This window comes from Marmota marmota, unplaced genomic scaffold, assembly GCF_001458135.2.
Source record: "Marmota marmota marmota unplaced genomic scaffold, marMar, whole genome shotgun sequence".
Taxonomy (NCBI): Eukaryota; Metazoa; Chordata; class Mammalia; order Rodentia; family Sciuridae; genus Marmota; species Marmota marmota.
This window is the reverse complement of record NW_026000211.1, coordinates 19,320,398-19,345,428: the sequence shown is the minus strand read 5'-3', so window position 1 is coordinate 19,345,428 and position 25,031 is coordinate 19,320,398. Positions and strand designations below refer to the sequence as shown.

At 33.7% G+C, this 25,031-nt stretch overlaps 1 protein-coding gene across 8 annotated transcripts in view; it reads left to right on the top strand.

The window, feature by feature from the left end:
- The first annotated feature begins 614 nt into the window (after nt 1–614).
- The window catches only part of Wdr17 (WD repeat domain 17), a 103,234-nt gene continuing 78,817 nt past the window's right edge, over nt 615–25,031 (top strand). For 3 of the 8 annotated variants that reach the window (XM_048791935.1, XM_015486081.2, XM_048791938.1), the window contains exons 1-2: nt 616–777; nt 22,073–22,195. In XM_048791935.1, coding sequence (XP_048647892.1) covers nt 22,130–22,195 — 66 coding nt within the window. In that variant the 5' untranslated portion in view covers nt 616–777; nt 22,073–22,129. Of the gene's footprint in view, nt 778–16,720; nt 16,860–22,072; nt 22,196–24,025; nt 24,625–25,031 lie in introns of those variants that run through there. The other 5 variants (XM_048791941.1, XM_048791937.1, XM_048791936.1 and 2 more) reach the window with 4 other exon arrangements.

The following is a 25,031-nucleotide window of genomic DNA, read 5'->3' as shown; positions in this document are numbered from 1 at the left end:
ATGCCAGGTTTGCACGCTGTGAGAACAGATATTAACTACATACAACCTGAATAACAGAACAAATCTCATCCACAAAGGTTCCCCACAGAGCTCCTCCGGGGGTGGGGGTGGGGGGGCTGTAGGACACACAATAAGAAGTGCAGGAGTGACAGTGTTCTGCACTCGCATTCCAGGTGATGATGGTTCAAGACAGTGCAACCCCGCCTCCGAAGGAGGCTCAACTTATTCCTCCAAGATTCCCAGAAGTTGAAAGGGTGATTTGTTCATTGTATAGTTGACTCATTTTCCTAGAAAGTACAGACACAGTATAGAATGTTAGGTGGTGAGATGGCTGGTGGCTCAGAGTTTTCCCCCCACTTTCAACGTCACTGCAGACCCTCTGTGTGAAGCCTGGTCCCAAAGCCGCCGCGGAACCACGTTTTCTGCACAGCCGCCCGCCCCGTTGCCAGGTAACCGCCTCACCCTCAGCCAAGTCTCCAGGGATCACGAGCCGCTTCCGCCTCCCCTCCCAGACAGTCCAATCAGCGAGCGGTGTGGGTGTCACGTGATCCCCGGGGCGGGACCTGGAGAGCGGCCCTCTCCAACCCGCTCCGCAGAGGGCTTTGCGGAGGCTGCTTCCCAGCCCCTCAGAACTCGCAGTCGGGCCGCCCCGCCCCCGGGAGCCCCGGGCCGGAGGCGAGGAGGGCGGGGCGGGACCACGCACGGGCGGTGCTCGCACTCCTGCCGCCTGCTTCAGCACCTTCCGCTGTCCACAGCTGCATCCACCTCCTCCTCCAGGTAAGGAGCCGGTGGGGCCAAGGGGTGTGAGACCTGGGCCAGCGCTGGGCTGAAACGGGTGATTCTTGAATTGCTGTGGCGTCGTGTAAGGACGCCGCTGAGGGCCCTGCGATCGATCGCAGGCTGGGCTTCTGTGCGTCCTACCAGGCTTTGCACACCTTGGAGCCTAATGGGCTAATCCCCTGAGTTTTAGAGTCACACACCTGATTGTTTCCAGGCTCAGTAGAAGCCAACATTTATGTGTGTGAACTATCACTGGAGTGTAAACTATGCCCATTTCGGGGACATTGTTTTATTTTTTAACGTTGTTCAGCATATGTATGTCTTAGAGTCTAGATTGTTATTCTCACTAGTGTGCCGGCCAAGCACCTGTACAGATTACTTATCCTGTTGAAGACAGTTTTAATATTAGGGTTATACCAAGAAAGCTTTGATCAATAAGGGAATCTGTTCTAGAAAAAGACAGTATCTTAAGTATTAAGTAAATTATAAAAATACACTTTCTTGTTCCATTTCCCAAATACCCAGACTTTGCATGCATGCAGATATTAAAAGGAACAAAAAATTTGAGCCACCTTTTATACTGTGCTAATTGAAAACCATTGATTGTAATGAAATTTAGTGAAAAGTTTGATCATGTATTAGAAATGAATCAGATTTGTTTCTGACGAGAAATACTACATTCCTAGTTCTTTCAGAAATATCCTTCCAAGAAAACTATCAAAAAAAAAGTAAGTTCATTATTTAATAGGTACAAAATAGAGGTAATTTAAAACTTAGCAACTTGAGATTATAATTGTTATTTTTAGCACTCTAATAGCATTTCTGTGTAGTAATGATCATAAAATAGATAAAAAAATGAATTTTAGTATTTATACATTTGAACTCAACAGGGATTTAAACATTCTGTTTATTTTTAGATTCATGAATTGTCTTATTACACCCTGCATGAAGGGAGCTGATACTGGACTAGTGCTTATTATAACCCACAGGGAAAACGCATTCTCTTACATCCTTTGAAATTTTGCCTCACTGACCTAAATGTGCAAGGACATGGATGTAGTTGTACCTTATCCATTTGAAGGCAGAAGTCTGAAATAAGCCGAGAACTCCTGTTTTATGATCTAAAATTCAGTGTAGTAATTACATGATTATGAAAAAATCAGTTCAACAATATTAGGGAAAACATGATTTAGTAGATTAGAGATTAATTTAACAAATGGTAGCTTTATGTTATTTAATCAGGAGTTCCAGAGAAGTTTTCTAAACTGGAATAAAGCCATGACCTATTTCAAAGGGCATACATGGAAAGAAAAATCATATATTTCTTAAATGAGCTCCAAGAACTTACCTTATATAAAAAGATGGGTTGAACTGTATTATTTGTACTGATATGACTTTCTCCTATGTCGATATTAATAGAAATGTTTAAAGAATCAAGGGTTGCTCTGAAAAAAAAATTAAATATATATGCTTGAAAGATTTAAAATTCTTTATTCTTTTTGTTTTTATAATGAAGTACTGCTGCATTAAAATTTTTAAGTTATCCGCTAGTCACATAATGATGTCATGTATTAGAAAATCATACATTAATTTTGCTTAGAAAAGCAAGTTTTTAAATTCCTCTGCTCCTAGGGCTAGACTATTTTTGTTGTTGCTGTTTTCTATAGATTCTACCTTGTAACCCTTAGCCTGAGCAAAAAGGGGCCAATGGTAGTTTCTGTTATTGAAAAAAGATTAAGAACTGTTTGTTTGTTTGTTTTGCCCTGATAGATAGTAAAGTCCAACTTTAAGAATGATTAGGTTGTTGCTATTAATAAAATATATAGAAATTTTCCAGTTTTTATTTTCCTAAGCATAATGAAGACTAAAATGAAATTTCCAACAATTTTGAAGGATTCTCATTTTCTTCCTGTACTCCAGAATTTATTTGAAACATATGTCAGATCAGTAACAGTTTTATCAGGTTACTGAATAACCAGTTTAACCAGCCTTTCATGGTAATGATATATATTATATGCAAGCATCACTGCTATGTCCTACAACTTTTGAGTTATTTTTAATATTTTGTGTATCTGTTCAGTTTAACAGATCAAACTATTGAAGTCATATAACTTTTCAAGTGTGTCTTCAGGAACAAAGATTTCACTGATAGTATTTTAATTCTTAGAATTTAGGAGATTAGGAAGAATTGCTTATTAACTAAGGCTCCTTCTTTTGTAGTAGAAATGTATTGAAATAAGAATTGGCTGGCACTTTTCAACATGCAAGAGGATGCTTTATTCTATGATAATAACATAGTGATTATTCTCTCACTGTTGGACAGACTATTCCTTGGAGATTTGTGAGCAAGAAATAAGGTATGGATAGCTGAAGAGAATTTTAGAAATTCCCAAAAGAATCTATTCTGTAGAGAAACAAAATCTAGAGAAAAACTTTTTGCTTATATGATTTTATTTAAGGACTTCTAACTTTGGTCATAAAAATTGGTAGAGAAATAGTATGATAAAATGACTAGCTTTGATCTATGCCATTATATTGAAAGAAAAATATATATATATAAAGAAAAAAATCCCATAATTATTGATTAGAAAAAAGTTCACATGGTAAAATATGAGCTGTCACAATAGAAGGTAGAATTCAGGGTGTTTTCACATTATTTCAATGAATAGACAAATGGAATTCAAAAGAACTTGGAGCATTTCAATTAGGCTAGACTTTGCAAAACAAATACAACCCGAACTTGAAAACCACATCTGGCATTTGCCTTCCAGATATCATATTACCAACTAGTTGAGGAGAATAAATTTTTTGTGTATAATGATAAATGTGTTACTTATTACTTTTTATATACTTACAAAGTACTGTTTTGTAGGCTAGTTATCTCCTGAAGTTCTGGAATTCTGCACTCTGGAATTCTGCATTTTAAATTAAGAAATATAGCATAGAAACAGAAATATAAATCTTCTACAGTAAAACAATATGTGATATAATTCATCAGTGTTATTTTCTATTATTAGGATGTTTAATAATTGGCATGTTCAGGGAAGTCCTGGCAAAAGATACACCAAATAAATTCCCATTGTGGTAAGGATGTTATAACATTCAGTTCTTTCTTTATTTCTTTTTTTTACAGATTAAAATGCTCAGATATGGAGAACTCACAAAACTCAAAATGGAGTTCTTTAAACAATTTTCTTTATGCTTAGGTGTGTTGTTTTCTTTTTCCAAAGTCTTGACACTTTAAATTGTTTTTTTTTAATGTTAATTTTTTATATATAACAACAGAATGCATTACAATTCATATCACACATATACAGCACAAATTTTCATATCTCTGGTTGTACACAATGTACAGTCACATCCTTTGTGTCTTCATACATGTACTTAGGGTAAGGATGACCATCGAATTTCACCATCTTTCCCACTCCTATGCCCCTCCCTTTTCATCCCTCCCCTTTCTCCTTTTTTTTTTTTAAATTTTTTATTGTTGGCTGTTCAAAACATTACATAGTTCTTGATATATCATATTTCACACTTTGATTCAAGTGGGTTATGAGCTCCCATTTTTACCCCATATACAGATTGCAGAATTACATCAGTTACACATCCATTGATTTACATATTGCCATACTAGTGTCTGTTGTGTTCTGCTGCCTTTCCTATCCTCTACTATCCCCCCTCCCCTCCCCTCCCCTCCCCTCTTCTCTCTCTGCTCCCTCTACTGACATTCATTTGTCCCCCTTGTATTATTTTTCCCTTTCCCCTCACTTCCTCTTGTATGTACTTTTGTATAACTCTGAGGGTCTCCTTCCATTTCCATGCAATTTCTCTTCTCTCTCCCTTTCCCTCCCACCTCTCATCCCTGTTTAATATTAATCTTCTTCTCATGCTCTTCGACCCTACTCTGTTCTTAGTTACTCTCCTTATATCAAAGAAGACATTTGGCATTTGTTTTTTAGGGATTGGCTAGCTTCACTTAGCATAATCTGCTCTAATGCCATCCATTTCCCTGTAAATTCTATGATTTTGTCATTTTTTAATGCAGAGTAATACTCCATTGTGTATAAATGCCACATTTTTTTTATCCATTCATCTATTGAAGGGTATCTAGGTTGGTTCCACAGTCTTGCTATTGTGAATTGTTGACACTTTAAATTGTAACCAGGTATTTGTATTTCATTTACAATTATGTGTGATAAGTTCAATTCCATATCACTCATACAAAAACTTTCCTTTCAAGTTGGAAATTGGAAAATAATTCTCAGTGCACAGAACACTCAAGTTTAATGTGCTATGAAATAACCTTAATTTTCTAATGCAAACAGCTCCACATGGAGTCTTGAAAGTTTAATAGTTGCTTAATAGAAAACAGCTAATAGTTAATTTTTTAAGGTACATTTTGAATGTCTTTCAATGAAAAGTGTTATGAAGCATTTTCTTAAAGGTAAACATAATTGTAGGTTTGAAGGAGCCATTCAGAACTTAAGCTAGAAAAACCCTTAGAGTTGAAGGCAGCTTGTTAGACAAGCATGATATCAAGATAGACCCCTAAACTTTAATCCCTTCTGAGGAAGGGCCCGGGAATGTGTGTGAACAATCTTCAAGTGAATCTTAGGCAGAATTGAGTTTGAGAAATACTGATAGAATGTACAGTACACCATTAGAGGTAGTCAACTGTCAAGCTCTTAATTTCCGTGTACAGTTCCACTTTTGAAGCTTTATTTGGTCATACCCTAAACTACTAAATAAATCAACTCCTTTCTAAAAATATAATAGTGGATAGCTATATTACATTAGCATTTATATATTACTAGTAACTTTTTAAACATAATGTTTTACCTTTGTAATTAATCACATTAGTTCATGATTCGGGAGAATTTTATGTTGGCTAAAACCAATTTTTTGACAGGTGGATTATCAAGTAGGTTAGCCAGCTATCTAATCTATCCATTGGCCCTAAACTAGAGGATACAGTCTGTTACTTAGCAAATTTTAGGACCAATTTTAGGCCTCTGTCAGTATACTGGATACAAAATTGAAGTGCTTTTTAGTTATTTTAGGTAAGCTATTTCTATTAATTTTTGAGCTTACAGGCTCCCATTTGATTTCCTTTTCTGTTTTTTTCCAAGCTGACTTGCAGAAACAAAATTTAACACCTTTGCTTAGAGTATGAAAATGTCAGCATAAGTGACTTTCTGCCAAATGGGAGTGTAGATATTCAGAGAGATACCTGCGAATGTTTACTGTATTTAAAAAATTCATGTGCATAACCCAGTTCACATTTATATTAATTATAAGGGCATTTGGGGTTTCTTAGGTTTTCAGAACAATTTATGGCATAGGTCCTTGAGTCTTCCTTCATGAAAAATGATTCTATTTAGAAAATAAGCTTATACACTTTTTGTAACAATCTTTTAAAGAAATAATCTTATATATTTTCATGACAAATATTTACTTATTTCACAATATTTTCTCAAGAACATATTTACTTCTAGCTTTCTTAGTTTATGAATGAAAATATGTGATTTCCCTCTGCTGTAGTTTTCTTTGATTTTCAATCACACCGAAGGTATTATGAATGAGCCTGTTTAAGTAAAAGTGGATTACTTCTTCAGTCAAATCAAAAAATCATTTCCATATTACAGCACAAAAGAGTTTGTGATCATCTAAAGTTCTAGACAATCTAATTTCATAGTTCAAATGCATGTAATTTTTAAATTTTGATTGTTAAAAATAGGGATATAAAAAACTAAACATATGTCGGTGGATGGCAAAGATTACTAAATTCACATTCCCACTTCTTTGAATTGGGATCTTGCTTTTCTTATGATATACAGTTTATGTGTGGACTAACATATGTCTCCTAGGTTTTGATGACCAAATTGGAATTTATACTGGCATAAGTGGTCATTTTGTGAGCCCAAATTAAAACTGCCACCTTGATCTTTTCTACATGCTACCTAATCCAGGATTTTAATGTAGGCTAATGCTGTACTTGTTGTGACCTATTTTATCATCTAAGCTTTTAAGAACATGATTTGACATATAGTGAGAATGCTTAGATAAAATTGCCCTGTTAAGCATGAGAAAAAGATAACCTCAGGAATAACATAAATTTAAGAGATTAATCTTTGTGAATAGATGATACCAGAGGTAATTTTTCTGCTAAATTATCTCTGTTGTTGTATAACTAGGTCAATAAATATCTAGCTTTACTGTGCATATAAGTCATCTTGGGGTAATTTTGACAAGTTCTACTCCAAAATTCTTATTCATTAGATTTTAGACCTGCTACAGAAATCTGCATTTGTAGCAAGTTTCTAAGTTATTCTGCTTTAAAATACCTGAAAAACATGTCTAAATGAACTGATTTAGAGATTTTAAAAATCCTATTTATGCTTAATAATCTATGACTCCACATATCACAATTTATCAAAATAGTGTTCATATAGTGCCGCAGTCTGGCTGGGCACAAAATCACGAGCCACTCACAGCCTTGTAGATTCAAACAGCAATTCTTTATTCCCGAACTTACACCGGCACTCAACAAACATGTTCTGGGCAAATCCACGTTCTCTGCCCGGGCTCTGAATCCCAAATACTCTCTGAATCTCACGAGAACTCAACGGGAACTCAAGGAGCAGGCGCGCCTGAGGCAGCAGGATACGCCCTAGTCCCAGCAGGGTACACCTTAAACCTGGAACCGCCCTAAACCCAGATTGTCCTAAACCGGGAACGCCCTAAACCCCGATTCGCCCTAAACCCGGATCCGCCCTGGTCCTTGAGTAAGGTCACCTTACATGCAATGACACTGCAAATGACCTGGGTCATGCCATGTGTCATTCTTACTTAGCAATGGCCCTCAGCATCTCCCCCCTTCTGATTAATTAAACAACAAGCAATGTGGCTTAAGGACCGTGTCTGGTAGGTTGTCCAATTTAACATATGGTTCTTACCAGTCATGGGAAAAACTGACCTCTAGGCGTCAGCCTCCTGTCTTAGGTTGATACCAATGTAATTGGATCATACCCGTCACTGACTACCGGTCTAGCATACAGCCATACTTGTGGATAGGCCTATGCACCAATTGGGGGGGTGAGGTTCTTGCCTCACCTCTGTTGGCCCCCAATTTTGTCCTTGGTGTCAGTGGGGGGGTGACTTTTTTTGTCTCACCTCTGTTGGCCCCCAAATTTTAGACCATCACTAGTAGAAGGGAGGAGGATACAGAAATGCCACGACACCAAGCCAATTGACGGCTCCTTTGGAAAAATTGTATCACTGGTGACACCATCAGCAAAGATATGCCAGCACTACCACAATTCGTTGTACCAAACGATAGTTCACAATGTATACAAGTGATACATAGTCCAGGCAAGTTCTGCAAGCAGTTTAAAGCGGAGGGGGTCTATCAATATGTCCATTTCCTCCCAAAGTAAATCGAGTCCTTGATTGAGCATTACTTGTTGAGTTATATTTATTGATGTATCAGTTTATACAGTTTATTGTGATAGCTATCATAGAAGCTGTAGTCTGGTTTTATCTTTGTCTTTACCGGCACTGGGATGGAGATAGGAATTCTGGCAATGATGCTAAAGAGACATTATCCTGAACAGAATTATTAAATATGATGAAAAGGAAAGGTGAAAGTAAACAAACAGATCTGTTAACCTCCTTTAAAAACAATCCTTAACAGCTGTTTACCTAATTTAAATTAAACTATTTAAATCACGTGAATAAAAAAATAATAATTCGGATCCATTTTTTTATGAGCGCTCCTCATATAAGATCTATGGACATATGCACACACAGACATACAACACAAAACACAAATGTGCACACAAACATACAACACATAAGACAATAGTAAAGGCCTTGTAGCTTTACCTAGGTGAAATCTCCATTGCAATGTTTAAAAACTCCACAGTCAAAAAATAAAACTGATCAGAAAAACATTAACCTAGGTTTGTATGAGCTCAAAAAATAAAATAGAACTTTATGATGTGGGAAAAATGCAATAATAAAATAGATATTGAAAAAAGCATTCTGGTTAATCACTGTCGCAGATGTAAGAGTAGCCAAGCTGGAGCTCTGGATATCAGCTGTTATGGATTTGAGTCAAATCATCTTTTTTTTTTTGGTCTGTAGAAATTGTTTTGGTTAATCTCTCTGGAATCCAAATCGGCTGCTGTTCTCCCTGTGGACAAACACAAACAGAACCCCGACTCCAGACAATCACTGGGTCAGGACCTTTCCATTGTCCTGTTAGAATATCTTTCCAAAGTACCATAGGCTTATGTACATTTTTTGGATACATATGCCTTTCCGCAGCACTAAGTCCTGATGAATCCAAATTTAAAAAGTTTAGAGTAAAAAGCGTTATTTTAAGTTTATCTTTGGGGGGTATATACCCCTTTCCAATTCCCTCTTTTTGTTTTAATAAGTATATGTCTGTATCTAATAGTTGTCTTAGCTTTTTGTATTTTCTATCTGAAATACCTTACTTGACATTTTCAACCATTTTTATCTTATTTCTATCTTCTAGTTTTTTGTTTTTTTTTCCCCTAAGGTTTGTACATTTACCCTTAGTTGCTTTTTTTTTTCCTCTTAGTTTTTTTTTGTTTTCTATTTTGTGGGTTTAAAATTATTGTCTTCCTACATCTTTTTTATCTTCCTACATCTTTTTTATCTTTTTTTCTTTTTAACTTTTTATACTTTTGTCTTTAAAGTTTTTTACTTCAAATTTTTAATCTTCTTTATCTAAGTATCTTTTATCCTATTATCTTCCCATTTTCATGTGTTTATTTTTTTTTTTAAGTAATGTCTTTAAGATTAACTAGGCTTCGAATGACACAATTTTTTCTCCGTCATGAAGGCATCTTAATCACCTTCAATTTAACCTTTTAAAACCTTTTGTAACTTACTTAGATATTTTACAGCTTTTTACTTTACCACACAAAGATTACCTCATCTAGAAACATTTCTTTTTTTTTAACCCTTCATATTAAAATATATTTCCACACCTTAAATCTTTTTATATCTCTTTTTTTTTTCGTCATGAAGGTATCTCAACCACCTTCAATTTAACCTTTTAAAGCCTTCCAATTATCATCTATACTGTACTTTTAAATGTACTTTTTCACCACCTACAGCTTCACTCTTTTAAACGAGGCTTAGATTTTGTTTAAATCGCTTCAATGTTAGTTTACATGGCTGCCCTTCAACCAAAGGCTTTTTTTTTTTTAACTCCATTGAGAAGCTTTGTCTCAATCTGTCATGTACAAATACCTTTTTCTTCTTTCTTCCTTTCTCAAGCTTTTAAAGTAAGTCTAGTTTCCTCAAAATCTTTTTAAATGGCATTTTACAACTTTTTACTTTACCACACAGAGATTATCTCATCTAGAAACATTTCTTTTTCCTTTAACCTTTTATATTAAAATATATTTCCACATCTTGACTCCTTTTCTATCTCTTTTTTAACCGTTAACCCTTTTTATAAATTCACATTTTGAAACAACTCTTATAAAATTTCTGATTTAGACAAATTACTCCACTTTAATAAGATGAAAGACTTTCATGTTTTTTATGATACTATAATACTATAATTGAAACCCAACTGAAAATTTTTCTACTCTTTGTATATAAATTACACATGATAGAATCTTAACTCTTAGTAACCTTGTTTTAGCAAAGACACAGACCAAAGCAACATTAAACCTTTTTTCCATTTACCAAATTATGAAAACACACATAATGTTTAAATATATTACCTTATGGAACTTAATAAGTAAAGAACACTTGATTTTATATTTAGTGGTTGATATTTTAACACTTTTTAGCTTTGTAAATTAATCAGATGTCTGTAGAAACCAAGATCTTAGACAAGTGTAGTAAACAAAACTACCCATCTCTTTCTTGTTGAAGAAAATTTCTTTTACAGGATACTATGATGGTCCCATTGATATACTTAATAACTCGTCTTTAAAAAGCCATGGGCTACATTTTTGTATTGTATCAACATATGTCCTAACTGTTCTTGGTCTTACTGGGGTGCCTCCTTTCTCTAACAATTTCTCTTTCTCGGGGGTGAACAACTTCAAACTTTGAGCCAACCATTTTCCCCAGTTTGCCTGAGAATGTTCTAGGGACAGGCAACTTGAAATAAAAACAAAATAAATCAAAACAAGAACACATTGTTTTTTGAAATGGCCACCCATTCTTTTGCTCTCCTTCAGGGGCGAGTAATTTCACTTACCTCCAAGTTTTAGGCGTTCCCCGTACGGGCCACCAAATGCCGCAGTCTGGCTGGGCACAAAATCACGAGCCACTCACAGCCTTGTAGATTCAAACAGCAATTCTTTATTCCCGAACTTACACCGGCACTCTACAAACACGTTCTGAGCAAATCCACGTTCTCTGCCCGGGCTCTGAATCCCAAATACTCTCTGAATCTCACGAGAACTCAACGGGAACTCAAGGAGCAGGCGCGCCTGAGGCAGCAGGATACGCCCTAGTCCCAGCAGGGTACACCTTAAACCTGGAACCGCCCTAAACCCAGATTGTCCTAAACCGGGAACGCCCTAAACCCCGATCCGCCCTAAACCCGGATCCGCCCTGGTCCTTGAGTAAGGTCACCTTACATGCAATGACACTGCAAATGACCTGGGTCATGCCATGTGTCATTCTTACTTAGCAATGGCCCTCAGCAATATAGAATTACTAATATAGAAACAGGAAGATCTCAAGTGAGCCAGTGGCTGGCTGATGTGGGGGTTGCGGGAAAGTCCCTCAAATTTCCTGAAAAAAGTTTTTCCAGTTTTTTAAAAATAATATAACCACACATTGATTACACAATTACAAAATATTTTTTGTGTTAACTCTTAGCATATAGTATATTCAAATTTTAAACCCTTTTTAACAAGATATTTTGAAGGTTTTATTTTTTAATTAAAAAGGCAATATATTTTCTATTACACAGAAATTTCCAAATTCAGAAGAGTGTAAATGTGAGTTTAACAAAACTTTCTTTAATCTCTGACTCTTGGTTCATCTCTGGTATTTTAATACACTTTTTAAATATTTGGATTGATTTTTCTTACTATTTCTTAAACGTGTTACTTCCTCTATTTCACAAACTTTTTCATCAACTTTCTTTATACTTTTGTTCTTTTGTCTCCTTCAAATATTTGCTTAATTTCAGTGTGGGGCATTCGTAGATTATCTTTTAAAGGATTGTACTATGAGCTGTATCTCTAGAACTTCTTTTTCTGCACCATTTTTCTCTACATTAAAAATTATCTTAAGGCTAGGGATATAGCTCAGTTGGTAGAGTGCTTGCCTTATATGCGCAAGGCCCTGGGTTCCATCCCCAGCACCAAAAATATATATATATATATATAATTTACTCATTTGTTTTGCTCATTTTCTGATTACCTGGTCTAAAAATAAAATCTCTGGGAAGACAGGGCTTTTATCTGTGTGTTGAATGCTTCTTTAATGCCTGTCTAGAACATAGTTATGAATCAATAAATATTTGAACAAATAGAAGGAGAAGTAATTGTTAAATTTATAAGTAATTATTAAAATTATAAAACATAAATTAGGTCAAAGGAATATTATGTTTCTATATTTCCCAAAATCTTACCATTCAGAAATAGCCATATGTTTACCTTACATTATTTTTTTGTTTTTAGTTTTTAAAGTATATGAATGTTTATAGGTGTATATATGTAAATTTTAAAATACACAAAAATATAACGTGTCATTTAACTACATAGTTTTTCAAATCATCGACTTTTCATTCCTTATATATTGATATTTTATATAAATTTTCATATCAGCATTGTTTATAATAATTTTTTAAATAATTAAGATTTTTTTATGATTTGTCTATTATTTAATGTTTTTTGTTATAAAAATGACTTTGAGTCAATTTCTCCCTAATATTTCTCTCTAAATATCAAGAAGCAATTTGTATCTATTGATTACATCTTTAAATGTAAAATGGAAAAGTTTTTAGATCTTTGTATTCTGCTCTTCTTTATCTAAATCCTAGTACCTGGAAAACAATCTGAGACTTTTAGTTTTATTTTAAATTAACATTTTATATTACCTATCTTTTTCATAAAATTATTTTATCATTTGCATTTTCAAAATCATACTCAGGTTTCTTTGCTTAATATATTTAAAAAATTACATTATCTTCTATAGTTGAGTTCTTTTCTTTGGTTAATTTTTTGAAAGAATTTAATTTTCTTCAAGTAATCTTTTAGAAAGGTTAGGAGGGTAAATTGTCTTCTGAATCCTTACATTTATGAGAATGCCTATGTTTTTTTCTTCACATAGAATGCACTTGTGTATTTACAGAATTGTAAGAACTCAGCATTTCTTCAGTTTAATATAGTTATTATATAACTTATTTTTTAATAAGTTATATAATAACTATAAGATGGGAATCTAACTTCTCTTCATTAGTACATACCATCTTAATTTTTTTCTACTTGCTCAAAGAATTAAAATATTAGTTTCTGAATTTGTCCGAATTTTATTTATGTTCCTGTGTATGTGTATGCATAACATGGATGATAACATTTAGGGAAATGTGAAAAAAATATTTCTTTGACTAATTTATATATTTTTATGATTTTAACAATTACTTCTCCTTTTATTTGTTCAACAAATATTTATTGATTCATAACCATATTCTAGGCAGGCACTAAAGAAGCACTCAACAGGCAGATAAAAGTCCTGTCTTCCCAGAGATTTTATTTTTACACCGGGTAATTATAGAATGAGCAAAACAACCAGTAAATACTTATTTGTTTTATATGCATATATAAATCTTTTTTTTTTCTTGAAACAAAACAAGCACTTTTGATCTGTTTTGGTTTATTTCATCAGCATCTTTTTTTTCCAACCCAAGAAATATTTGGGGCTGTATCTTGGACTGTTGCTTTGTTTCAGTTATTTTACTTGAACTTTAACTTTCTCTAAAAATGTTTTAAATTAGTTCAAGTTTTCATCCCTTGTATAACATTTCTTTCAATTTTTCCCTAATCTAAAACAAAACAAATCTATTTTCCCACTGTGTTTTGGAAGAGTTTTTAAATTTAGTTCTCTGAATGACTGATATGTTTGCATTGATTTATTTTTCCAATTTTCAATTCTGTCCTTTTTCGCTCTTTCATGTGGATTTTTATTCTGCTCTTGCCTTTTATTTTCTTCACAATCATTATTTCAGCATCTCATACTGCAGTCAATTTATCCTACCCACTGGTACACTCATTTCTGTTCTTGAATGAGAGGAGACCCACATAGGCTATTCATTACCAAAAGAGAGAATCTGCAGATTTTTGCATACCCCCCAAATTTTTCTTCTTGGATACTAGATTAATTATATCACCATTTGGTCATAGCAAATTTTATATCAATATCAATAGAAATCTTACTTCAATGTCATAATGTCATTGTTTAAGACTTTTTATTATCTGCCATAATGCTGTAGTTAGTGACATAGAATTTTCTTTCTTTCTTTCTTTCTTTTTTGTGTACTAGAGATTGAACTCAGGGGCACTTTACCATTGAGCTACATCCCCAGCCCTTTTTTTAGATTTGATTTTTAGACAGAGTCTCACTAAGTTGCTGAGTCTGGCCTTGAACTTGCAGTCTTCCTGCCTCAGTCTTCTGATGTCGAATTTTCTTCTATTTAACGTGAACAAATTGATAGAGAAAATACCTGAAAAATAAAAATCCTGCTTCTTTTATGCCTTCATCTACAATGTATTGTGAAAAGTAGTACTTCCCTAGGGTATAGATATCTCATCTTTCTCTTATTTTTTGAGCTGTAGTCACTAAGTAGATATAAGGAGGGACCATGAAGTAGGGTTAGAGAAAGATACAGTGCTATGGATTCCATGCCTATAAGCAGGAAAAGAGACAATTGAGCATAATTATTTGTTAGACAGCATAGTATATGCCATGTGCCTAGTTGGGTCTATCATCTTGTTTCTCTGTATATTTAGTAACTAGCATTGGTGCCTACCCATGATAAATATGCAACATTTGCTGAAATGAATGAATAAAATGATATAGCAGATATACATGGATTAATATTTTTTACTAAATAATATATGGTTAATGACATGAATACTATATTTCTATTTTTAGAGAGAAAGAGAGAGAGAATTTTTTAATATTTATTTATTTTTTTAGTTTTCGGTGGACACAATATCTTTATTTTATTTTTATGTGGTGCTGAGGATCGAACCCAGCACCCTGCGCATGCCAGGCAAGCACGCTACCGCTTGAGCCACATCCCCAGCCCAATACTATATTTCTTTAGCCAAAGTAGTTAACACCAACCCTGGCTTTTTATATTACTATGGACAATAACAATGCAATGTTTGTAATAGTATATCCCTGGGGTGATGAAAACATGATAATTATATTTAAAGAAAATTAAAAAGGCTACATCTAATTAACATTATTGACTTCCCCTTTCACAAATGATTTGAAAGTATGCATTCTAGGAGTCTACTTGAGGTTTGGTAGCATATAAAAGGGAAACGTAAAGTAATAGTGGCTTAAAACAAAATAGAAGTTGATTTCTCTCTTTTTTTTTTTTAAAGAGGGGGTATTGGTGTAGGATGTTTTGAGGCATTCAGACTTCTCATTTATTTTTTTGCCATCCTTTGGGTGTAACCCTCATCCTTGTGATCCAAAATATTTTCTAGAACCTCAAATGATAAGATTAAGGCAAAGTTGCAGGAGGCAGAAAAAGGGCGAGTGGGGAAATGGTATTCCCTCTTTCTTAATGTGAGCAACATGTCCTAATGCTATATATTGTCAGATTTTTTTTGCAAATATAGTATTTAGTAATATGCTTTCTTATATCATTAAAATTGTTTTCTTTAATACTGTTTATCTGCATTTTACAAAATATTTTTCAGAAGACATTTGGAATTTTCCCGAGATTTTGTGAATTAGCAAAGGTGAAGATGAATTTTAGACAGAAAAATAAATATAAAAAATTAAAAATAAATATATATTTTGACAACTTATTATATTTGCTGCATCAAACCACTTTCATAAAAATGATGCCAATTATATTTCTTAGAAATATAGTGTATTTAGAAATTGCTTAAAATAGATTTCCTTGAAAAATCCAATTATATTAAATGGATTTACCTTGACCCCCATTTTATATCCTAAAAAGTAGAAATGTTCAATTTATGGTACACCATAAGATGTTCTGGACATTTTAGACTTGTTAAATTACCCTAAAACAAGTCATTTGTTTTTCATTATTTGTAATTCAGAACAATTTAGAGATTCTGGTTAGGACTGTCATTTAAAATATCAAGAGATGGGGATTCAGTTTTAAATGAGAATGAGATAATATTTTTAAAGTGCTGAGAAAACGGTAACTATACATTCAGTAAAAATATCCTTCAGAAACTAAAGGCAAAATTGCAATGTTTTTAAACAAAGAACATCAAACAAATTCATTATTTTTAGGGAATTATTAGCAGGTGGCAGAAAAAAGGGTGAGCTGAAAAATGGTACACCCTTTCTCTTAATGCAAATAGCACATCCTAATGCTATTTACTATTAGATTTTTGTGCAAAAATAGTATTTGGTAATACACTTTTCTTGTGTCTTTAAATTTATTCTCTTTAATATTAGTTCATCTGCATTTTATAAAAAATATATATTTTTACAAAATAATTCATTTAGTTTATGGTATCCCAAAGCAGAATTTGATGCAGTTTATCTCAGAGATAGAGAGGGTCTGCTTCTCAGGGGAGATTTGGGTATATATTTCTGTATATCCTACTTTCATGACAGCCAGACTCTGCTTTGGATTCATGATTGTTATTGACTGGGAAAGAAAGTCTTGTACTTTCTTTGAGTAGTGGCAGACTTGTGCTTTGTTTTGGTACAGGATTGGGACCTGAGATGTTTTCCTTCTCAACTCCAGAGGCTGACAGCTTTCACTTCTTCCCTCTTCCCAGAAGTATTGATTTTTGCCTAATTCCTGGGATTAGCAAGGAGGATTTCCTTTCCCTCCCAGAGGCAAAGAGGTTTGCTTTCATTACTTTCTCATTTTCCCTGAGAGTGAGGGTGTTTGTTTCTCTGCTCCCTGCAATTGAAGGATTTTTCTTCATTTGAAATAAGAAGTATACCATGTTTCATGCCTATCAGCCATCTGGTTGCCTCCTATATGATCAAGCCACTGAAGGGCTGATTCTCACCCAGTGTTTCTTGTAAGCACCCAATTGAAACCTGTGGAGGAGATTTTGCAAGTGAGTGCAAACTCAGTTTTTATCTGGACCTTCAAGTTATTCTAAACTAATATTCTAGTTCACACTTGGATTTTAAGAATTAACTGCATTTCTAAAACTGGCTTTTCCCTACCATATTTTATGGTAGTCACCTCTTTTTTTTTTTCCCATGCTTTGTCAAATGTAAAGAGGTAAACATTCCCTGTTTCTTTTTAGAGGGGCTCACCTTTCTTCTTCCTTGATTGTTTTGCAACCTCAATTAGTTAAAGAAAAATTACACTTTTTACATTATCTCTTTTTTTCTTATTATAGTATAGGAGTGATATTTGTGGGTCCATACTAATGTACTTATAATTAAATGGAAGTATAATTTCCAGTTTTTGTATTTTTGCCTACCTGGTCATTAGTTTATTGAATGCCAATGATTTAATGTTATCTTCCTCCAGAGAGATGTCCTTTTGCTTTCAGAAGATACTAAAATATGGCAGATTATCTTAATCCAGTCATTGAATCAATGTATTTGAAGATGAATTTCACTCTTCAGAGGGGTGGTATATGTCCATTTCTTTCTTAATGTATAGACCCAAATGATCCTTACTGGAGAACACCATTTTCCTTAGCAGTATCTGAATTCTAATTGTTGTCCCTCTAGCACCATGAAATTACCAGAAGTTCTTCTTAGCTTCTCAGGATTTCATTCACTACTTTTATATAGGCACATTCTCCTGGAGAAAAAATAGCATATATGTACATGCATGCTCATGAGTGAGTGTGTGTGCATACACACACACACACACACATGCACACAGTGTCTGGCTTGACTCTGACCTTCACTTGTCTCTGAGATCTTGATCTGAGATTTTTACATACTTTTAACCAGCTTTTCTAGTTGTCTTCAGTGGGAGGATTATGTGTGCTCACACACACACACACACACACACACACATATCTTCTGCTGCTAGAAGCCAGGTTTTTGTAAAGTAATGATTTTCTAATTCATCAAAACTCAGAATCATTCTGACTTCAAAGAGCACAGAATAAGCTATACATTTACTCTCTAACTCAGACTTTCTTCGATATTTTTATGTGAGGTTTTGAGTATAGTTAAGATGGACAACTCCACAGAACTGTGGTGATATATTACTCTTGACATCTATCTTCTTTTAATTCTGAATTCTCAAAAGGAACATCTATTTATATTAAGAGTAGACTGACAGGTGATCCCAGATCTGTATCAACTTGTGCAAGTAATATCTTTGGCATAAGGACATTTACACCTCCTGAGTCCCTCTTTCACAAGCTCCCCTCCTCTCAACTCACTTAACCATGATTCAAGACAGAATAAATACAAAAAATAAAGCAGATGATTTTAAATAACATCAAATATTCTATATTTGATTTATACCCTGGTTGTTGAAAAAGTTATGGCCTGTGTTTATTTTATATGTTCACCTAGTTTGTTAGGAAGTTTTAAATAAGTATCATTGCTATCTTATAAGAACCAGGAGACAAGCCAGCCGGGCATGGTCGTACACACCTGTAATCCCAGTGGCTTGGGAGGCTGAGGCAGGAGGATCTGGAATTCAAGGTCAGCCTCAGCAACTGAGTGAGACCTTAATCAACCCAGTGAGACCCTGTCTTTAAATAAAATACAAAAAGAGCTGGGGTGTGGCTCAGTGGTTTAGTGCCCCTGGGTTCAATCCCTGGTTCCAAAAAAAAAAAAAAAAAAAAAAAAAGGATATAAGAGACAAAGCTGAGTCTAAGAACTATAGATAATATAGCAGGTAAGAACTTGGCAGGAAGGAATTTAATAGAAAAAAAGGGTAGCCTGCAAATGCCAACATTTCAGAGGATTAGGCCAATATTGTGATGTCAGGTATCAGGTAAAAACAGATGAAAAAATTTTAAGTGTAGAATCAAAGTATAAGTGACTCAGGATGAGTCTTAGAGAATAAGCAAAAATATCATTTTACTCAGTTTAGGAATTTTAATCACTTTTTATTTTCTCATCATTCTTGGACCAATTGGGTAGCTGTGAAATGTTCTTTCATTGATGTCAGAAGCACAAAGGAGTGAATGGAAATAGCCTTTGAATCTGGCCCTAGAATTGAAGCCTTGTAACTTTGGCCCATATATCCTTGAACAAAGCCAGCTTCTTGGAAAGACCCAAAGATAATAAGCAAAAATACATAGTCTACCTATTATGAAGTTATGGCAAAGATATAGATGCAAAGATGGATATAAGAAAATAAGGATCAGTAACCAGACCATGCATGTTATTTGTGTTTGGATATTTAATGCCTGCAGTAAGTTGATTGTCATTTTCTTTATTTTACATGGTGATATCTAGCATTTGATAATTGCCATTTCCTTCCATCACTAATTTTAATAGGTAATAAGTTCCATGGATTTAGTTAAGTTTGTGATTTTAATAAAATATTAATTAGATACATGGACATAGATATAGAGATGCAAAGATATGGAATAGGTGCCATCACAACTCTTTCCTCCTTATCTTAGTTACTGCTAAGTGATCATAACATGCTTTCTCTTTGAGGTCAACTGAAGGTTTCAACTCTCCACCCCAGGGAGGTATGAGAGTTGAAACCTATTTACCATTATTACCTTAAATGATCAGATTCCCATCCACATTCAGATACTTGGAATACAACCAAGGTCCTGGAGTATAACCAAGAAAATACATTTTTTAAAAGCAAGGGTAACATTTACTCTTAGATGACATCATATGAGATTTTCTTCTTTTTTTAATTCTTGGAAATACAGTGAATAGTACTCATGAAAAAAATCAAGAAATAAGTATTGTATGCCCTATAAACAATTTTAATTTTACTGGACTTTTAATAGTATAATAAATACACTCTTAGTGCTTAGAGTGACTACAAAATATTCTTACTAATTCAAGTTTTTATTTAGACCCTAAAAATATTTTCCAAATGATTTCCTTCCTAGAAGAAAGTACATATTAAATTACTATGGGATTACTAACCCATTTCACTTGGATACATTTCTTTGGATCCTTTCCAAGTTTCAAAAATATGTGCCTTAATTTCATATCAAATACCACTGGATGACAAACATTCTTAGTACTATATATGTCAATTCACTTATCATTTTGTATCTTTTATACAAAGATGAATAAAGCATGATTCTTTACATGTATAGTTAGCTACACAAATAATCATTATTCATTGCTTACAAATATGATATTAAGACACACAGATTAGGAGAATTTGAGCAAGACTTCAAAAATGGGTTTTTAAGCAGGGACTTGAAAAATAGGAAAAAACACATTCTTCACAGAAAAAAAAAGTAGAAAGGAAGTACAATTTAGGCAAGAGCATTTCAAAGCTTCAAGGCATGAAGTCCGAAAGAATAGAACAATACATGTTTGGGAATTGAAATAAAAGCAGGAAACCAATAAGTAAACCATTTGGTAGTCTGTACAAACATCATAAAAAGTTTCATTAGAAACACCGGCATTAAGGATGGAGATAGGTCTTTTGAAAAGATATTTTAAAGGTAGTTTAATAAGTAATTAATAGTTGTAATAGGAAGGGAAGGTGACATTAATGAAAGAATCAAGGAAAGTTTGATGTTTTCATCTCAGGTTACTGTCTAGAGTATAGCAGTCATGGAAATAGGGTATGCAAGATAAAGAATAGTGGTGATAGAGAAGGAAATCTCCCTTGAAAAGATCTTAAATTTTACACGTTAATATTGGAATGAAGAAGTCAAAGTCTGAGGGAACTAGGTTTAGTAGGTAGCTTGAAATAGAGTTTAGGAGCTTGGCTTGAGTCGAATTAGGTTAAGTTTTATTAGGAGAGAAATGAACCAGTGAGGCAATGGCAAGGTGTTTAGAGTGTTTGTGCCAGGGCTGTCTCTTACATACAGGTAAGTTAAAAAGCATATGGCAGAACTGAGATCAAGAATTGCAAGTCAGTGTAGGATAAGCAGTAGAACAGAGACAATAATGAGGAGATTGACAATTCCAGAAGATGGAGTAAAACTGAGCAGATAGGCAGGAACAAAGGGCTCTGCAAGAATTACAAGGACAGGGAAAATAGCCATGGTTCAAATTCAAGGAAGACATCAAAATGAAAGGAAATCGAGCAAGAGACTTTGCCTAAAGCAAGAGCCAATTCCCAAGCATTTTGACCTGATGCTTCAAGCAGATATTAAAAATACTTCTAGAATATAAGAAATCTCAGTAGAGATAAGACTGTTCTCAACTAACTACAGTGATACATATATTTCATACAAGTGTATCTTTCTATGCCAGAAGAAAAGTTACCAGGCTTTTTTGATGTGAAGGGGAGACACTCAGATTTTTCTATTTCTCCTCGGTCCCTCCCTTCCTTCCCATTTTTGTTTCTTTTTTCCCCCACTCTTTCCCTGCTTCATTCCTTCCTCTCTTCCTCTCTCTTTCCCTCCTTCCTTTCCTTCTTCCTTTTCTTTGATCTCTATAGCATTGTAAAGGTTTGAAGAGTTTGGTCAGGAAAAAACCTGTTAATTGTTGGGTGAAGCATCTAGACTTACAGGATATTGTGAAGTCCAAATGTTCTCATGTACACCTTTTAACCTAGAAGCTTTGTATATCCAACTTTATGTCCAACTCCCAAGGTTGGAATTAGAAAACTAATCTTTTGCTTCCTGTTTTATGATTTTTCTTTTTTTAAAAAAAACTCAGTAAATTTTAGAAATCATTTGCTTATTCTTACAAAAGCTAAACTTAAGATGTTTTTAGAATTTGAACAGAAAGCCTAATAGAATATTTGATCTAGCATTCTCTAGAACTATGTAACAAAATAACTATTTGATTTTTTTATTTTAATATGGTCTTTTCTGACTTAGCATTCTTTTCACAGATATTATTATGTGTAAATTACGAGAACTGTTTCAGCTGAATTTTTTTTTGCAATATTAGCCTCTCCTTTTCACAAGGGAAATTTTGGTAAAGCTTGTTTGGTTGAAACACATTATTGTTACTTTAGGTGCTGATTATTCTGATGCCGAGTTTCCAATTGCCTTGATTAAAGTAGACACATTCTATGGCTTGGATGACTTACATTTCACATTGGTTTGAACAAGATGATTGGTATGAAGGACTACAAAGAGTAAGACATATTTATGTTGTAATTATGATTTTCTGTGATTTTTTCTGCTTTGCTTCTCATGTAGCTATATTGTTTCAATCATATTTTGGAAATCTTTGTATTTCAAAAATCTGAGGTTATGAATGACATTTTTAAAGCAGAAGTAAGAATATGATTTATAAAGGTAATAAGTACTGAAGAAAGGCATTTTTTCCTATCCTGATTTCACATGCATTCTTAATCATGTTTTCAGATTGCCTTCTGGCTTAAAATATAGCGTTTTGTCTAATGAGATTAATGTGTTAAAATAGCAATAATTTGAAAAAAGTCATTTCATCTGAAGAAAAAGATTTAATGAAATAGAAGTTACATGCATGCTAATACCATATGTTATAATAATATTATAAAAGGACATGTAAAAAGTTTCTGAGGAAATATGCCACATTGCATCTGATAAATTTTTAGACAATTATGTTTCAAAAGGAATTGCACTGTTACCACGGTAACTTTTGCATAGTATTTTGAAAATAGTATTCTGATCTCTTGTTGCAATAGTAAAAAAGAAAAGCTATTTTAAAATATGCATGTCAAAATGGATTTAATTTAGAAAAATATGATCTCTTATTTTTTCATCTTTTTAATGGGAAATTTAGTATTATTTAAATGAAGACTGTGTGGATTTTTCTTTTCACTTAATTGTCTACTAAAGAGCCAGAATATCTTTACACAGTTTGACTACATTTTTCCTCATTGTTGTTCCAAAGCATATGCTGTTAAAGATATGCAGTAATTTATTTTTCTTCCTCCTTTTTCACATTTCCATTCTAATCATATTAATCACACACAGATATTTTCTCCTTAGTCTGTTTGTTTATAAATATAAATCCTTAGTATGGTATAGCCACTTTGATTTTTGTCCAGATACTTTTGCTTTTCCTTTTCTTCATTTTTTTTTCTTTAAATTGTGGAATGAGCTGGTAGACATCTCTGGAGCCAATAGATATCTGCCTCTGAAGAATGAAACTCATACTGTGAATTCTAAAGCATTCTTCAGAAAAGATGTTGAGAATTTGTGAGTAGCTTTTTATCCTGAATTTCAACCTTATCCATAATTGATAGAAATATTTCAGCTTATAAGTTTAATAGTAGTATTCCAAGCACCACTGACTGATAGGACTGATACACACACACACACACACACACACACACACACAGACTCTCTCTCTCTCTCTCTCTCTCTCTCACACACACACACACACACACACACTATAGTGCTGGTATCCTATGTGAGTACATTTTAAATGTAATAGCAAATACATTTTGATGTTTCAATACAGGAGGTATATTTTGGTTTGTTTTTGTTTTGTTCCCGTGCATAGTCCATATATTTCTCCATAGAGGAGATAGGGGTGATAATCTAATTTGGGAATCAAAGGGGACTAACGTTAATAAAAATGCTTTGTACTAAAATGTGTATTTCTTAGTGCCTTTGGAGGATTTTATGAAAATTATGAGGATTCAAAATCTTTCTTTCCTTGCCCTTTACTATTACTATAGGCCTCTGTAAATGAATTCCTGGTTTTGAGACATATTAAAAAAGGAGATATTCTTAAATATAGAAATAAAGTAGTCCTAAATTTCACATAACCTTTATGAGTTTGATCTTCTTGCCCAAGTTTTGATAAGTTCTTACATAGACATACATGAGAATGAAGATCCTATTCTAAATGAAGAAAATTGGCACAAGAATANATGCTAATACCATATGTTATAATAATATTATAAAAGGACATGTAAAAAGTTTCTGAGGAAATATGCCACATTGCATCTGATAAATTTTTAGACAATTATGTTTCAAAAGGAATTGCACTGTTACCACGGTAACTTTTGCATAGTATTTTGAAAATAGTATTCTGATCTCTTGTTGCAATAGTAAAAAAGAAAAGCTATTTTAAAATATGCATGTCAAAATGGATTTAATTTAGAAAAATATGATCTCTTATTTTTTCATCTTTTTAATGGGAAATTTAGTATTATTTAAATGAAGACTGTGTGGATTTTTCTTTTCACTTAATTGTCTACTAAAGAGCCAGAATATCTTTACACAGTTTGACTACATTTTTCCTCATTGTTGTTCCAAAGCATATGCTGTTAAAGATATGCAGTAATTTATTTTTCTTCCTCCTTTTTCACATTTCCATTCTAATCATATTAATCACACACAGATATTTTCTCCTTAGTCTGTTTGTTTATAAATATAAATCCTTAGTATGGTATAGCCACTTTGATTTTTGTCCAGATACTTTTGCTTTTCCTTTTCTTCATTTTTTTTTCTTTAAATTGTGGAATGAGCTGGTAGACATCTCTGGAGCCAATAGATATCTGCCTCTGAAGAATGAAACTCATACTGTGAATTCTAAAGCATTCTTCAGAAAAGATGTTGAGAATTTGTGAGTAGCTTTTTATCCTGAATTTCAACCTTATCCATAATTGATAGAAATATTTCAGCTTATAAGTTTAATAGTAGTATTCCAAGCACCACTGACTGATAGGACTGATACACACACACACACACACACACACACACACACAGACTCTCTCTCTCTCTCTCTCTCTCTCTCACACACACACACACACACACAGACACACTCTCTTTCTCTCTCTCTCTCTCTCACACACACACACACACACACACACTATAGTGCTGGTATCCTATGTGAGTACATTTTAAATGTAATAGCAAATACATTTTGATGTTTCAATACAGGAGGTATATTTTGGTTTGTTTTTGTTTTGTTCCCGTGCATAGTCCATATATTTCTCCATAGAGGAGATAGGGGTGATAATCTAATTTGGG